At 44.2% G+C, this 17,262-nt stretch overlaps 1 protein-coding gene across 5 annotated transcripts in view; it reads left to right on the top strand.

The window, feature by feature from the left end:
• The window catches only part of ints8 (integrator complex subunit 8), a 34,763-nt gene extending 18,664 nt beyond the window's left edge, over positions 1 to 16,099 (top strand). For all 5 annotated transcript variants that reach the window (XM_033020076.1, XM_033020077.1, XM_033020079.1 and 2 more), the window contains exons 6-10: positions 4,092 to 4,143; positions 6,295 to 6,477; positions 8,812 to 8,919; positions 12,773 to 12,928; positions 15,972 to 16,099. In XM_033020076.1, coding sequence (XP_032875967.1) covers positions 4,092 to 4,143; positions 6,295 to 6,477; positions 8,812 to 8,919; positions 12,773 to 12,928; positions 15,972 to 16,076 — 604 coding nt within the window. In that variant the 3' untranslated portion in view covers positions 16,077 to 16,099. The remainder of the gene's footprint in view (positions 1 to 4,091; positions 4,144 to 6,294; positions 6,478 to 8,811; positions 8,920 to 12,772; positions 12,929 to 15,971) is intronic.
• Positions 16,100 to 17,262: the final 1,163 nt, after the last annotated feature.

The following is a 17,262-nucleotide window of genomic DNA, read 5'->3' as shown; positions in this document are numbered from 1 at the left end:
CATTAGTGGAAACATCCTCTCCACATCCACTCTATCCAAACTTTTGTCCACTTGTCACTGCCTGTCGTTCTGAAAAGGACCTCTTAATTCCTACTCTTTGCTTCCTGTCTGCCAACCAGTTCTCTATCCATGTCAATACCCTACCCCCAATACCATGTGCTCTAATTTTGCACACTAATCTCTCGTGTGGGACCATGTCAAAGGGTTTTTGAAAGTCCAGAGGCACCACATGCACTGGCTCTCCCTTATCCATTCTACTAGTTACATCCTCAAAAAATTCCAGAAGATTAGTCAAGCATGATTTCCCCTTCATAAATCCATGCTGACTTTGACCAATCCTATCACTGCTTTCCAAATGTGCTGCTATTACATCTTTAATAATCAACTCCAGCATCTTCCCCACTACCGATGTAAGGCTAACTGGTCTATGTTTCCCTGTTTTCCCTCGCCCTCCTTTCTTGAAATGTGGAGTGGCTACCCTCCAGTCCACAGGAACTGATCCAGAGTCGAGAGAACATTGGAAAATAATCACCAATGCATCCTCGATTTCTAGGGCCACCTCCTTGAGTACTCTGGGATGCAGACCCTGGGGATTTATCTGCCTTCAGGCCCAACAGTTTACCTAACACCATTTCCTGACTAATGTGGATTCTTTTCATTTCCTCCCTCCCACTAGATCCTCGGTCCCCTAGTATTTCTGGGAGATTGTTTGTATCTTCCTTAGTGAAGACAGAACCAAAGTACTCGTTTAACTGTTCTTCCATTTCCTTGTTTCCCATTATAAATTCACCTGTCTCTGACTGTAAGGGACCTACATTTGGCTTCACTGGTTAACCTCCTCATTCCTGGGATCATTCTTGTAAACCTCCTCTGGACCCTCTCCAGAGCCAGCACATCCTTCCTCAGATATAGTCCCTAAAATTGCTCACAATATTCCAAATGTGGCCTTACCAGCGTCTTATAGAGCCTCAGCATTACATCCCTGTTTCTGTATAAATAAATGCGAGAGGTTCTAGTGCTTTTTTTCTCTCGTGTTGTCTTTGATTCTGTTATTAGTTTCGCTTAGAGATACAGCACGGAAACAGTCCTTTCGGCCCACCGAGTTCGTGCCGACCAATGATCCCTGCACACTAACATTATCCTACACTCACTGGGGACAGTTTACATTTATACCAAATTAATTAACCTACAAACCTGCAGGTCTTGTGGGAGGAAACGGAAGATCTCGGAGAATACTCACACAAGTCACGGGGAGAACGTACAAACTCCGTACAGACAGCACCAGAAGCCGGGATCACACCCGGGCCTCTGGCGTTGTAAGGCAGCAACTCTACCGCCCCTGCATATATGCCCTCTGGTTCTTCACTCTTTTATCATGAATACTTTCCCGTCATCCTTTTTGTTTGGATTTTTGAAGAATCTCCTGTAATAACCTCTCAAACCTATTCTCAGGAGGGCTAATCAGTGCCTGCAGCTTTTCCGTGCAATTATTTTAGTAAATCGTATCTGCAGCTTTTACACGGTGCAGATCCACGTCTTTATGTTATTTAATTATTTTGTTATGCTACTCACTTTCCTAAATATTTTGTGCTTTTAATATTTGACTATTATTTGCTGATTCATCATTAATGTCTTGTTACCATTATAAAAGTTCGCTTTACTGCCACGTTGAGGAACTATCACTTAAAATTTACTGTACCTACATGTCAAGTGTAATATAGAACAATTATCACATGTGGATGTTCCACGTTGTCTTATCAGCATGGCTTTGCTTCCAATCTTAAAAGAACACTTGTTTAAGAAGGAATTGCAGATGCTGGAAAATTCGAAGATAGACAAAAATGCTGGAGAAACTCAGCGGGTGAGGCAGCATCTATGGAGCAAAGGAATAATTGATGCTGCCTCACCCGCTGAGTTTCTGCAGCATTTGTGTCTACCTTTAAAAGAACACTTTGTTTACTTTAGAGATACAATGCGGAAACAGGCCCTCCGACCCACCGGGTCCATGCCGACCAGCGATCCCCGCACACTTACACTATCCAGCACACACTTGTGACAATTTTACAATCATACCAAGCCAATTAACCTACAAACCTGTACATCTTTGGAGTGTGGGAGGGAAACTGAGATCCTGGAGAAAACCCACCCAGGTGACGGGGAGAGCGTACAAACTCCGTACAGACAGCAGCCACAGTCAGGATCGAACCCGGGCCTCTGGCGCTGTGAGGCAGCAACTCTACCGCTGCGCCACTGTGCCATCACGACATTGATGCAGTATATTTACACACAACATATACCCAATTTACTTACTTTATCAAGGTTACAGCTCTGCATGCACTTTTTTCTCTCTCCATAGATGTGGGTTTACCCTTGCCAGAACCTCTTTGCTTTGCTTGTTGGTTTAAAGTCCTGTCAAGCACTCCAGTTGTTTGAATTGCCAGAACAATGGCTCCATCTTAATTTAGGTGGAGACCATCCAAATGATCAGTGTGTTCCCACTTTCCATTATACTGGCGCTGTGGTTCATGAATTAAAATACGCCGTCTCACGCACTCGTCTTTCAGCCAAGGATTGAAACTAGAAAATAGTTTGCGGTTCCCACAGCAGAGAGAACACGGGCTAGATAAAGACAAAAAGTCCATCCACGCCAACACAGAAAAAACTCCCAAGGCAATTTCCTGTTATTAAGTTATTTTAGTAGATAATGCATCATTTTTCTTTGTTTGTCTATGAACCTGACCTTGGCCTCTGAGGGTTTTGCAGTCCAGGAGAGGTGAGGATTTGGAACTGAAATCACATCCTCATAAAGCATCTGGTCTGTGTCCAAAATATTGCTCCAAACAATCAGCTGAAGCCAGAAATGTATTATAGGAAAATAGTTATACTTCCCACTTTCATAATTTTACGTATCACTTTTTCTCTGATTTATCGCTTAATATCTTACTAACATTATAAACATGCACTTCACTGCCAAGCTGAGGACCCATCAGGTAACAAAATAGGAACATGCTAGATTTGCATTCAAGTTCCCAATGGACCTATTTGATCCAGTTTGCTACTCTACAGGGCACATTTAAAAAAAACATAAACTAGTATAATGCTCTGTATCCTTGTATGGTCCCTGTAGATTGGGTTGCCTTTGGGAGTATTTTAGCCAATTTACAAAACATCTCATTTTTAGAGTCATAGAACATGGAAATAGGCCCTTCAGCTCAACTTGCCCATGCTGACCAAGATGTCCCATTTACACCAGGGCGGCACGGTGGCGCAGCAGTGGAGCTGCTGCCTTACAGCACCAGAGACGCAGGTTCGATTCTGAATCCAGTTGTTGTCTGGACTAGAAATTGTTCCATCGGCTTCTTGGCCAGCAAGATAGGATATCTTGATATAAGATATTTATATTATTTGGCAGTTCTAAAGTTATGATATTGCAGTTCTTTGCAGTTGGTAATTGGATCGGGAGCGTGATGGATTATGCCTAAAGCAGAATACATAATAAAACTTCTGAAGTGACACATTTTGAACCAATTGGTCATACAGGACACTTGGACACTCTAATTCTCCTTCCCATTCCTACACAGACCTCCTGTCCTCGGTCTCCTCCATTATCAGAGTGAGGCTAACCGCAAATTGGAGGAACAGCATCTCATGTTTCGCTTGGGCAGCTTACAGCCCAGTGGTATGAATGTTGATTTCACTCACTTCAGGTACCCCGGCATTCCCTCTCTCTCTCTATCCCTCCCCTCCTCGACCCACACTAGCTTCTTATTTTCACCCAGCAACAGCTTGTTTCTGTTATCATCGTTACTTTTTTGCCTATCTTTCATTCATTGTTCTTTATCTCTCCACATCACCGTCCATATCTCTCGTTTCCCTTATCCCTAACCTGTCTGAAGAAGGGTCTCGACCCGAAACGTCACCATTCCTTCTCTCCAGAGATGCTGCCTGTTCCGCTGAGTTACTCCAGTTTTTTGTGTCTATCTTTGGTCATACTGGTAATATGGTAATGCAAAGTCATTCTTGAATTGGCCTTGCTCCTGGTTGCTTTGTCAAATTATATTTAATGGCTTTTTTCCTGTTTCTGTGCATAGAATGAGCCAGATGCTGCAAGAAAAGGAATTGACAGATAACATTTTAAAAGTGGTAAGTTTCTTTCTTTGTGTACTTCCAAAGTTGCAGTTAAGTCAATATCATAATTTTCTTAAAGCATACGTACTTTAAGGCAGTCATTCAATTCAAAATTACCTTTTGGTGAGGAAAATGTGCATATCTATCTACTTATACTATTACTAAAACTCTCATCTTGACCACTGCATTGTAATTAAATTTGCGCAAAAACGATCCCCCATAGCACTACGACATTTCACCACCTTACTCACCATTCTCCTCTGCTGCGTCAAATGAGTTTTGTTCCGATCGGTGAAATAGTACAAAAGTTATGAAGGTTTAAAAATCGTAAAAACTGCCCCTTCCGGAACCCGCTGTCAATTACGCGGCGAGGGGAATATAAAGCTGAAGGGGCGCAGTGTGTTGAGCAGCTCGTGGGGAGTCAGCGGCTCGCGGAGAGTGTGCAGCTTACGGGCTGCTTCTGCGGAGACCAGCACGACCAGCCGGAAGCTGCTGAGTTGAACCGGAAGCCTCTGAGTGAAGCCGGAGTGGGACCGGGATCTGCTGCGTGAGGCTGAAAGCTGAAGGTGCGGGGTGAGCAGAGTGCGAGCCCCCCCTCCCCACACCACCACTTCCTCCTCCCCCCCCCCCTTTCCCCATACCCCCCTATCCCCATACCTCCCTTTCCCCATACCCCCCTCCCCCCCCCCCCCTTTCCCCCTCCCCCCCCTTCCCCAACCCCCCCCTTTCCCCCTCCCCCCCCTTTCCCCCTCCCCCCCTTTCCCCAACCCCCCCCCTTTCCCCCTCCCCCCCCCCTTTCCCCCACCCCCCCCCCACACACACACACACCCTCCCCCACACCACCCCCCTCCTCTGAGAGGTGGAATATTGCATTGGGGGAACGGGTTGCGTTGGGGGGGACCAGGGGGAGGATCCTCCCGAGTGACTGGGACCCCATCTTGGAACATTCAATCCTATTGACATTACATAGATCTCAGGGTAACCTTTTAAAACATTCAATTGTTTAAAGTGGCACTACATGAAATTGATGTCGATCAAAGCCTTCTGGGGTCTGATTAAGAGCATCAGTTTGCAAACAGCAACAATTTCTACAATAAGATTTTTAGGTTCACCTTTATATTCTGCAACCAATGTGTTTATAGTAAAGCAGGAACGTCAGCCTCATAATGATTAGTGAACCCAGGAGGATAAGGGTTGATCTTATAGAGGTGTATAAAATTATGAGAGGAATAGATTGAGTGGACACACAGAGTGTCTTGCCCAGATTGGGGGAATGGAGAAGCATAGGTTTAAGGTGATGGGGGAAAGATTTTATAGGAATCTGAGAGGTAACTTTTTCACGCAAAGGATGGTGGGCGTATGGAACGAGCTGCTGGAGGAGGTAGTTGAAGCTGGGACAATCGCAACATTTAAGAAGCAATTAGACCGTTATGTGGATAGGACAGGTTTAGAGGGATACGGGCAGGCAAGTGGGACTAGTGTAGATGGGACATGTTGGGGCAAGTTGGGCCGAAGGGCCTGTTTCCGCACTGTATAAGAGACACAAAATGCTGGTGTAACTCTGGAACAGGCAGGATATCTGGATAAAAGGAATGAGTGACGTTTTGGGTCGTGACCCTTCAGATTGAGAGTCGGGAGAGAGGGAGACAGAGATAAGGAAGTGTAAGGTGTGAAAACGAAATATCAAAAGAGATGCGGCTCAAGAAAAATGTAAAATAGATCATTATTAGCTAGGAGAAGGTAACAAAGCAAAGAGATAAAATGAATCAGGTGGACAGTCAGAATGGTCGGAGAACTGGGAAGGGGGAGGGATGGAGAGAGAAGAAATGCAAGGATTACTTGACGTTAGAGAAGTCAATGGGGTGTAAGCTGCCCAAGCGAAAGATGAGGTGCTGTTGGAACAGCATTTTGTGTCTATCTTCGGTGTAAACCAGTATCTGCAGTTCCTTCCTACACTGTATGACACTGTTTTTTTTAATTTATATGTTCACTTTTTTTTAAATTTATTTTTGTGTGGCTGTAAGGGAAAGAGAATTTCATTGTCTCTTAATTGAAGGCAATGACAATAAATTAAATCAAATCAAATCAAATTTATAAGCAACTTGCATTAAGTGCACATAATTTAAAGCAGTTACATAACAGCGTCCAATAATTTTATATCAACAGCTTAAGGAGCAGGCTGAAGACTCCATTCTGGTTTTAGAGAGAGCGCTCCAGTTGACCACGAATCTATATGTACACACTATGAAGACCCTGGACCAGATAGTAGCAGAATCTTGCCTAACAAATGGCGACACAGAAAGCTCGACAGCCGGATTACAAATCAGTGCGGACGAAATGCATTGCCAGGTTAAACTGCAAATATTCCATCTTTGCATCAATCAGTGATGTTCAAATATTGTTATTTCAGAATTAAAGGGCGTCATTAATTAAATGTCATCAGTATGAACATTGTAATCAGATTTGTTTGTTTGGGATTAAACATTTGGAATGATCATTCTATAGCAATAACGCTGAGAATGTAAACTGATCTGATATATTTAGCCTCTCAATTCTGGCATTATTGTCAGAACACTATTTTTCTGCCTTTTTGCCATTTGCATTAGTACCCTTTTGTTATAGCCTATACAGTTCATCTCGACTTTTAGTGATGTATCTATTGATAGGTTTAAGAAAGAACTGCAGATCGAAGGTAGACAAAAATCGGAGGTAGACAAAAATGCTGGAGAACTCAGTGGGTGAGGCAGAATCTATGGAGCAAAGGAACTGTTGACGCTTCGGGTCGAGACCCTTCTTCTTTCTCTGAAGAAGGGTCTCGACCCGAAACGTCACCTAGGACTTCCTTGTTCTTCCCACCAAAATATACAGCCTGCAAGTAAACCCATCTCGTTCATTAACCTCTTTCTTGGTTTGAAATCTCCCATCTGGTCCAGTTCATATGTGACTCCAAACTCACCAGTGTTGTTGACTTTTAGCTACACGCCAGTTACGGAAGAACAAAAATCACTGACTGAGCCAGCGATGACCTCAACCCACGAACAAATAAATACATTTTCATAAAAAGCTGGAGTGACTCAGCGGGTCAAACAGCATCTCTGGAGAAAAGGAATAGGTGTTGTTTCAGGTCAAGACGTGAAGAAAGGTTTCGGCCCAAAACCTCACCTATTTCTTTTCTCCAGAGATGCTGTCTGACCCGCTGAGTTACCCCAGCTTTTATCTTCAGTTTAAACCACCATCTGCAGTTCCTTCCTGTACAAATAAATGTTCATGTTTGCAACATCCCGGCCTCCCATCATCTGCACTGTAAGAGATGACTAGCTTCCACTTTAAACTCACCATCACATACCCTGGGTAATTCCTAAATATTGAATTAAATACATCTGAATATATCTCCTGCCTTTTTATATCTAAATTTTCACCTATTTTTCCATTTAACTTTCTAGTGCAACTGTGTAAACTTTATACCTCCAAAAGCCCGAGTCACTTTTAAAAAAAAGTAAGAACGGAACCTTTTCTGAATATTTGTCTTGATGTTTAAAGTTTGCACAGAGCACTGATATTTCACAATGTGGGATTTAGTTTTCTGCTGATAAGTTCAGTTTAGTTTGTTGTCATGTGTACAGAGGTACAGTGAAAAGCTTTTGTTGTGTGCTAACCAATCAGCAGAAAGACAATACATGATTGCAATCAGGAGGCCAAGGACAGAAAGGTCGGTGTGGGAATGGGAGGGGGAGTTAAAAGTGTGGAGCAACCGGGAAATCAGATAGGTTTAGCAGAGGTGTTCAGCGAAATGATCACCGAGCCTGCGCTTGGTTTTGCCAATATACAGGAGTTCCACACCTGGGACAGTGGATACAGTACATGAGGATGGAGGAGGTGAACGTGAACTTCTGCCTCGACTGAAAAGACTGTCGGCGTCCTTGGACGGAGTCAAGGGGGGAAGGTATAGGGACGGGTGAAGCATCTCCTGCGGTTGCAGGGGAAAGTACCTGGGGAGGGGGTGGTTTGGGCGGGAACGGACGAGTTGACCAGGGGGTTGCGGAGGGAACGGTCTCTACAGAAAGCAGAGAGGGGTGGATCGAGCCATTTAGATGATAAGGGAATAACGTTCAGTGCAGGAAAATTCAGTAATGTCCGATCAAAGATAGTCCGAGGGTCATCAATGAGGTAGATAGTAGGTCAGGACTACTCTCTAGTTATGGTAGAATTATTCTGTTGCTTGATAATAGCTGGGAAGAAACTGTTCCTGAATAAATCATCTGCACTTGTCAAGTTTCAAATCCAACGAACAGACCATAAATTAGACTTTTGTCATAGAATTTTTACGATCATCAAAATAATCTGATTTGATTGCATAGCAAGCAAAAGGAAGCTTTACACTGTACCTCTGTACATGTAATAATATCATTAACCTTTTGCTCAGATTAGTACTTTAGCTAAAACTACTTGATATTCCAAGTTCCAAGCACACAAAGAATATTTATTTTGGAAAAGTTGTGATCTATTATTTTTTAAAGGTTTAGCTATAAAAGCCTTTTGGGGAAATTAAACCAAGTCTATGTAAAATATATTTTTTGTGATTCTTGGACCATTTTAAATATTTGTGCTAATATGTTAGGAAATTAAAAGTGCGGAATATATTTTAAAGTGTCTACATTTTGTCACCAATTAATTTGAATGTAGGTTTGCTACGATCTGGGCACTGTGTTCTTCAGTCAAGGCTCTTCGAGTCCACCTATCTACGAAAAAGCCAAGGAACACTTATTCAAAACCAATGAACTGCTCTCAAAGGTACGTTGAAAAATACCTCGCTAACAAATGCCTCTACTTGTTGCCAGTAAATTATTACTAGATATGTATAAATATATATATGCAATGACAGTGGGTGTTGACAGACTGTGCCTGACACTGGAAACATAGATACATAAGCTTGGAAAGGTACTGCACAGGAACATTCCCTATGGCCCACAACGTTCGTGCCGAACATGGTGCCAAGATGAACTTACCTTATCTGCCAGCATATGATCCTTATCCCTCCATTCCCTGCATATCCATTTTCTATCTAAGAGCCTCTTAAATGTCATTATCATATCTGCCTCTACATCATGCCTGGCAGCATGTTAGAGGGGCCCACCACTCTGTTTTTTTTTTTTAAATACCCGCACATTGCCATTCCAATCTGTGTTAGAAAGACAATAAGCTTTCTGTTCTAGTATTATGCTTGCATACCTTCCGGTGTATACTCTTCTAGCATTCCACTGAAATAAATCTGAACTATACACATGTTTCTATTTAATAGAAAAGAATAAGGCAGTTTGATGCCATATGGGATGAATCAAAGTGGTTGGAAGAAAGCTTTGGAGGTAACTAAATCAATAGACAATAGGTGCAGGAGTAGGCCATTTGGCCATTCAATGTGATCATGGCTGATCATCCCCAATCAGTACCCCGTTCCTGCCTTCTCCCCATATCCCCTGAGTCCGCTATTTTTAAGAGCCCTATCTAGCTTTCTCTTGAAAGCATCTAGAGAACCTGCCTCCACCGCCCTCTGAGAATTCCACAGACTCACTACTCTCCGTGAGAAAAAGTGTTTCCTCGTCTCCGTTCTAAATGGCTTACTCCTTATTCTTAATCTGTTGCCCCTGGTTCTGGACTCCCCCAACATAGGGAACATGTTTCCTGCCTCTAGTGTGTCCAAACCCTTAACAATCGTATATGATTCAATAAGATACCCTCTCATCCTTCTAAACTCCAGAGTGTACAAGCCCAGCCGCTCCATTCTCTCAGCATATAAAGTTGAACTGACAACAGTGTTAATGATTAGGGAGGAACTGCAGATGCTGGTTTAAACCAAAAATAGACACAAAAGCTGGAGGAACTCAGAGAGCCAGGCAGCATCTCTAGAAAAGGAATAGGTGATGCTTCGGGTCTGACTGATGAAGGGTCTCAACCCGAAATGTCACATTAATTTTCTCCAGCGATGCTGTCTGACCCGCTGAGTTACTCCAGCTTTTTGTCCCTACAGTGCAGGGCTCTCGCTTAACTGTTTTTCCCTGTTGCCAGCTGGGCAACCTTGGCAGCTTTTTAGGTTGCTAAATGACAGTTTAGGTGGTCATTTAAGATGGTTTGCATGACGCGTGCGATAATGTGCTCGGACGAAGTGCGTAGTTACCAGTCGGAATTATGCTCAATGAAGCATTCACATATTATTTCTGCTTCAAATAAAGTCACAAACTAAGCATATTCACCAATCAAGACATGATATATACCACAATGGCATGCAGCAAAATTATAATACAGTATCTCAACTCTTTTTACACATTGCAATTAATGCAATTTCTATTATTTCTTTCCACTTCCAAACAAAAATGCGGTTGGATTATTCAGCGTATGATCAACTTGTTTCCATAAATCCTGGACCATGATAACATATATGCTTAACCATGCACACTGCAGATTGATGCAAGCATGTTTTCTGTGAAGGACCGAAAATTATCATGAGAGGACCATAGCATGGGTCGTTATTGCTATTGGTACAGAAACACTCTCGCTTCCCACATAATTTATCCATAACAAAATATACAGGTTGCAAGGAATTTTCTAAAGGCATTTTATGATAATAACTGTCAAAACTGACTATACCCATCTGACAGGTTAAACATTACACTAACTAACAAGAGATGGCCAAAGGACATAAATGCAGCAAATGTTCTTTTGGTAATATATTTAAAGGTGTCAAGACGCCACATTACCGGTCATTCAGATTAGTTGTACGTGATGTGAACAGCAATGAAGATACCCAGTTTGTAAGCAACAAATTTAAAAATAATTGTTGATAAACGCTGTTTCCATCATTCCCACTTCAGAATTTAACGTTAAAATTTCAATTGAAATATCTCCTGACCAAATTTGTGATGTATATGACTGACTGTAGAAGTAAAACCTGGATAAATCCAACGTATGGTTGTGAATGTTGCTCATTAAATAACTACAGTACTGATACTCCATATTAAGAGCATTGGTTTGCCGTTAAAATGAATTCTGTAATAACGGTAGCAGTGACAATTGAACACTGCGGTTTTAATGTTTCACATGTTCACAATTTAATTAATCCATCTTTATGGATTAAAACAAATAATAACATTGGGAATTAAAACATATTTGATTGCATTCCGTTATCAAACATAGTCGATGTTCTCTCTGAAGACATTTCCAGCACAATAGGGGCGGGGGGGGTGGGGGGGTGTGAATCAGTGAAGGATGGATAGGTGGCGGTGGGGGGGGGGTTGAGAAGGCAATCGGTGCGGAATGGATGGATTGAGGCAGGGGAATTAGTACGTGTTGGTTGGAGTAGGTAAAATTGTGAGGGGAGAGCGCGGGGGGATGACAGTGGGGTTGAATGGGGGGGATCTGTGCAGGATGGATGGGGGAGCAGTGCAGGATGAGGGGGAGGAGCAGTGCAGGATGGATGGGAAGGGGGTCAGTACAGGATGAATTGGGGGACCAGTGTAGGATTGATGGGGAGCGGCAGGAGAATCAATGCGAGGTGGATAGGGAGATCAGTGCAGGATGCCTAGATGGGGGGGGGGGGGGTAGATGAGGAGGGGAACACAGGGGATGTCAGTGAGGACTAAATAGAGGCAGGAATGGGGATCAGTGCGGGATGGAGAGGAGGGGTCTCAGGATAAGGGGGGTGGAGGGGGGAGCGTACAAGAGAGAGAGAGAGAGAGAGAGAGAGAGGAAGGGGCAGAGGAGGTGGGAAGGAAGGTCAGCACTCCTCGGTCAACACCGGCATCATCGCTCAAATCGCTATCAAAATATGGAGGGGACCGGGGGACACAATATCTTGGCGGCCGCGCGCGCATGCGCACAGTCTCACACACGCACGAGGCTTCGGAGGCACAATCCAGCGCTAAATGCAGCTCAACTCTGCCTGTCTCGCCTGGTCATGCCTGGACTGATGACATATTTCCCGTAAATCCAGGCAGGGATAACCTGGCGGGACAGGGAGAGTGAGCTGGGTTTAGCGCTGCTTCTCTGCGCTGGCTGTGGGCATGGGGGGACCGGCGCCCGTCCGACTCCCGACGCCTCTGGCCACCCCCGAAGGGGGGGGGGGCTCTCGGGTGGGGATGGGGATGGTCCAGTGGCGGTTCGGCAGCGATTGCAGCGCCGGAGACCGGGATCGATCCTGGCTGCGGTGCAGGTCTGCTGAGAATGTTTTGGCACGTCTCCCTCCTCCAATCACTCTATCCTCTATCCTCCCCCTACTTCCGCCTCTGACCGACACCTCCCTCCTCCAAGGGTTTGTTTTGAAAGCACCGTTGGCGGAGTGGCAGCAGCGGCCGTTATCAGCAAAGATCCTATAGCGTTATCAGGCCGGGCGGGGTGCGGGAGAAGGAGGAGATGGAGCTGTTGCTGTGCGGGGCCCGTCATTCGCTCCGACCCTCCGTCACGCCACACTTAGCATCTTTCACATGGTATATCTTCGGTATAAACCAAGTTGCCAAGCTGGGCAAAATGACTTGCCGTTTAGGTTGCCCGGTGGCACCCGAGCAACCGCTAATTTCGAGCTCTGCAGTGTTATATGTGTGTCTTGAAAATTAGTTCTGATTTGCTACATGTTGTCATTCGTTTAAAACTACAGATCGGAGCTGAACTCGTTCATTGTCAGATTGACCAGAAAAGATTGGATGGTTACTGCCAGGCCTGTGCAGTGCTAACAGACCCATGCGAAGTAAATGAACTGCAGCTAACAACATATGGCCGGGTACATCACTGTGTTAAATCCAGCAACTATCAGGTACAAATTCTGCCGTTTAAACAAAAAAAAATTCTACATTACAGCTTCAGGATCTTCTTTCAATAAAAGCACTGTATCATTAAACATATTCATCTTGCAGTTGCATAAGACGTTGGTGAGACCCATTTAGAATATTGTGTTCAGTTCTAGAAACTTACAAAATTCTTAAGGGGTTGGACAGGCTAGATGCAGGAAGATTATTCCCGATGTTGGGGAAGTCCAGAACTAGGGGTCACAGTTTAAGGATAAGAGGGAAGACCTTTAGGACCGAGATGAGGAAATCATCTTTTACACAGAGAGTGGTGAATCTGTGGAATTCTCTGCCACAGAAGGTAGTTGAGGCCAGTTCATTGGCTATATTTAAGAGGAAGTTAGATGTGGCCCTTGTGGCTAAAGTGATCAGGGGGTATGGAGAGAAGGCAGGGATGGGATACTGAGTTGGATGATCAGCCATGATCATATCAAATGGCGGTGCAGGCTCGAAGGGCCGAATGGCCTACTCCTGCACCTATTTTCTATGTTTCTACCATGTTATAGGAAAAATGTTGTCAAGCTTGTAAGGGTTCAGAGAAGCAATTACGAGGATGTTGCCAGGACTAGAGGGTGTGAGCTACAGAGGGACTTTGAGTAGGCTGGGTCTCTATTCCTTGGAGCACAGAAGGATGAGGGGGGGGAGCACAGAAGGATGAGGGGGATTCTTATAGAGGTGTATAAAATCATGAGAGGAATAAATCTGGTAGATGCCCAGAATCTCTTGCCCAGAGTAGGGGAATCGAGGACCAGAGGACAAAGGTTCAAGGTGATGGGGAAAAGGTTTAATAGGAATCTGAGGGGTAACTATCTCACACAAAAGGTGCTGGGTGTATGGAACAAGCTGCCGGAGGAGGTAGTTGAGGCTCCCAACGTTTAAGAAACAGTTCGACAGGTACGTGGATAGGACAAGTTTGGAGGGATATGGACCAAGTGCAGGCAGGTGGGACTAGTGTAGCTGGGACATTGTTGTGGGCAAGTTGGGCCAAAGAGCATGTTTCCACACTGTATCACACATCACTCTATATGTTCTCCAGTTTACATATCTCGACGTTTGTCTTCATTAATATTTTCCTTTTTACGTATCTTTAGATATGTAAAAAGGGAAAGATTAGTGAAGACAAATGTAGGTCCCTTACAGTCAGAGGCAGGTGAATTTATAATGGGAAACAAGGAAATGGCAGAACAGTTAAACGAGTACTTTGGTTCTGTCTTCACTAAGGAAAACACAAACAATCTCCCAGAAATACTAGGGTACCGAGGATCTAGTGGGAGGGAGGAACTGAAGGGAATACACATTAGTCAGGAAATGGTGTTAGGTAAACTGTTAGGACTGAAGGCAGAATAAATCTTCGGGGCCTGATGGTCTGCATCCCAGAGTACTCAAGGAGGTGGCCCTAGAAATTGTGGATGCATTGGTGATCATTTTCCAATGTTCTCATGACTCTGGATCAGTTCTTGTGTACAGGAGGGTAGCCAATATAACTCCACTTTTTAAGAAAGGAGGGAGAGAAAACTATAGAAAGTTATATAAAAATTTAGAAAACTAGATAGAAAATTATAGACCAGTTAGTCTTACAGTGCGGAAGATGCTTGAGTCTATTATTAAAGATGTTATAGCAGCACATTTGGAAAGCAGTGACAAGATCAGTCAAAGTCAGCATGGATTTATGATGGGGAAATTCTTCTGGACTTTTTTGAGGATGTAACAAGTAGAATGGATAAGGGAGAGCCAGTGGATGTGGTGTATCTGGACTTTCAAAAAGCCTTTGACAAGGTCCCACACAAGTGATTAGTGTGCACAATTAGAGCACATGGTATTGGGGTAGGGTATTGACATGGATAGAGAACTGGTTGGCAGACAGGAAGCAAAGAGTAGGAATTAACGGGTCCTTTTCAGAATGGCAGGTAGTGAGTAGTGGGGTGCCGCAAGGCTCAGTGCTGGGACCCCAGTTATTTACAATATATATTAACAATTTAGACGAGGGAATTCAATGTGACATCTCCAAGTTTGCGGATGACGCAAAGCTGGGTGGCAGTGTGAGATGCGAGGAGGATGCTATGAGGCTGCAGGGTGACTTGGATAGAGGTTGGGTGAGTGGGCAGATGCAGTAAAATGTGGATAAATGTGAGGTTATCCACTTTGGTGGCAAGAACAGGAAGGCACATTATTATCTGAATGGTGTCATATTAGGAAACAGGGAGGTGTAACGAGGCCTGGGTGTGCTTGTACATCAGTCACTGAAAGTAAGCATGCAGGTACAGCAGGCAGTGAAGAAAGCTAATGGCATGTTGGGCTGCATTGCAAGAGGATTTAAGTTTAGGAGCAAGGAGGTCCTACTGCAGTTGGACAGGGCCCTGGTGAGACCGCACCTGGAGTATTGTGTGCAGTTTTGGTCTCCTAATTTGAGGAAGGACATTATTGCTATTGAGGGAGTGCAGTGTAGGTTCACCAGGTAATTCCTGGGATGGCGGGACTGACATATGATGAAAGAATGGATCGACTGGGCTTGTATTCACTGGAATTTAGAAGGATGAGAGGGTTTTTATAAAAACATAAAATTCTTAAAGGATTGGACAGGCTAGATGCAGGACAAAGGGTTCCTATGTTGGGGTAGTCCAGAACCAGGGGGTCACAGTTTACGAATAAGGGTAGGCCATTTAGGACTGAGACGAGGAAAAACTCTTCACCCAGAGAGTTGTGAATCTGGAATTCTCTGCCACAGAAGGAGACTAATTCACTGGATGTTTTCAAGAGAGAGTTAGATTTAGCTCTTGGGGATAAAGGAATCAAGGGATATGGGGGGAAAAACAGGAACTGGGTACTGATTTTAGATGATCAGCCATGATCATATTGAATGGCGGTGCTGGCTCGAAGGGCCGAATGGCTTATATCTGCACCTATTTTCTATGTTGATAATGTTTATTCTGAGGGTAGAATTTTGTTTCCTTTTGAGCATTGTACAAATGATGCCTGTGGTGCATACTGATTCATTGTTTTCCGATCTTCCAGGGATTAATTGAGATTTTTCTCAATGACAACGTTACTTTAAGTTTGTTGTCCCACTTCAGACAGTCTGTCCTGAGAGACCTTTTTCAAATGGCTCACAATGGGTAAGTATGGTCAGCTCACCTTTGTGGTTAGTGTGATTGGGTGTACAACTGTGTGCATGTCCAGGGTGGGCTGAAGGGCCCGTTTTTATGCTGTATGACTTGAAATGCTACTGATATGCAGCATTAGATGCACCATATCCCTTGACTCCGCTATCTTCAAGAGCTCTATCTAAATCTTTCTTGAAAGCATCCAGAGAATTGGCCTCTACTTTACTGAGGCAGAGAATTCCACAGATAGCATCTCTGGAGGGTCTCGCCCCCAAGCATCATCTGTTTTCTCCAGAGACGCTGCCTGACCCTCTGGGGTAACCCTCTGAGTTACTCCCGCATTTTGTGTCTGTCATCAATGAAAACGTGTTTTTTAGGAGTAATGTTTTCATTGCATTCATTATTGGTATCAACTATTCAAAGTATATTGCATTCAAAATGTGGCGGCAATCCATTGAAAGCGACTTAGTAGTACTAGTGTTTTCAGTACTCATAGAATCATAGAATCATAGAAAGTAGGTGCGAGAGTAGACCATCAGGTCCGTCGAGCCCGCACCGCCATTCACTCATGGCTGAACACTAAACAGACACACTTACCCACAAACAGTAGACACAAGACACAGAACACAAGACACTACCCTCCCCTCTATACCGCTATCACCCCTCTCCACCCCAAGAACCGCGTGATCTCCTGGGGGAGGCAAAAAACCGGATAAAAACCCAGGTCCAATTCGGGAAAAAAATCCGGGAAATTCCTCTCCGACCCCAATCCAGGCGATCGACACTTGTCCAGGAGATCACTCAGGTCTACTATACTAACCATACCTAGGTCCATATCCCTGCCCTCTCCCCGTAGCCCCTTATCCCCTTGGCAGCTAAAAAACCATCTATTTTTGACTTAAATAAATTTAACGTTTCTGCTTCCACTGCTCCCTGGGGCAGTGAATTCCACAAACTAACCACCCTCTGGGTGAAGAAGTTCTTCCTCATCTCAGTTTTAAAAGAGCCCCCCCTCACTCTGCAACTATGTCCCCTAGTTCTAGCCTCCCCGATCATTGGGAACATCCTCGGTGCATCCACCCGATCAAGGCCCCTCACGATCTTATACGTTTCAATGAGATCGCCTCTCATTCTTCTAAACTCCAAAGAGTAGAGTCCCAGCTTACTCAACCTTTCCTCATATGTCAATCCCCTCATTGCAA

This window comes from Amblyraja radiata, chromosome 4 (genome assembly GCF_010909765.2).
Source record: "Amblyraja radiata isolate CabotCenter1 chromosome 4, sAmbRad1.1.pri, whole genome shotgun sequence".
Taxonomy (NCBI): domain Eukaryota; kingdom Metazoa; phylum Chordata; class Chondrichthyes; order Rajiformes; family Rajidae; genus Amblyraja; species Amblyraja radiata.
Note: the sequence above shows the minus strand (reverse complement) of the source record. Positions and strands in the feature narration are given on the sequence as shown.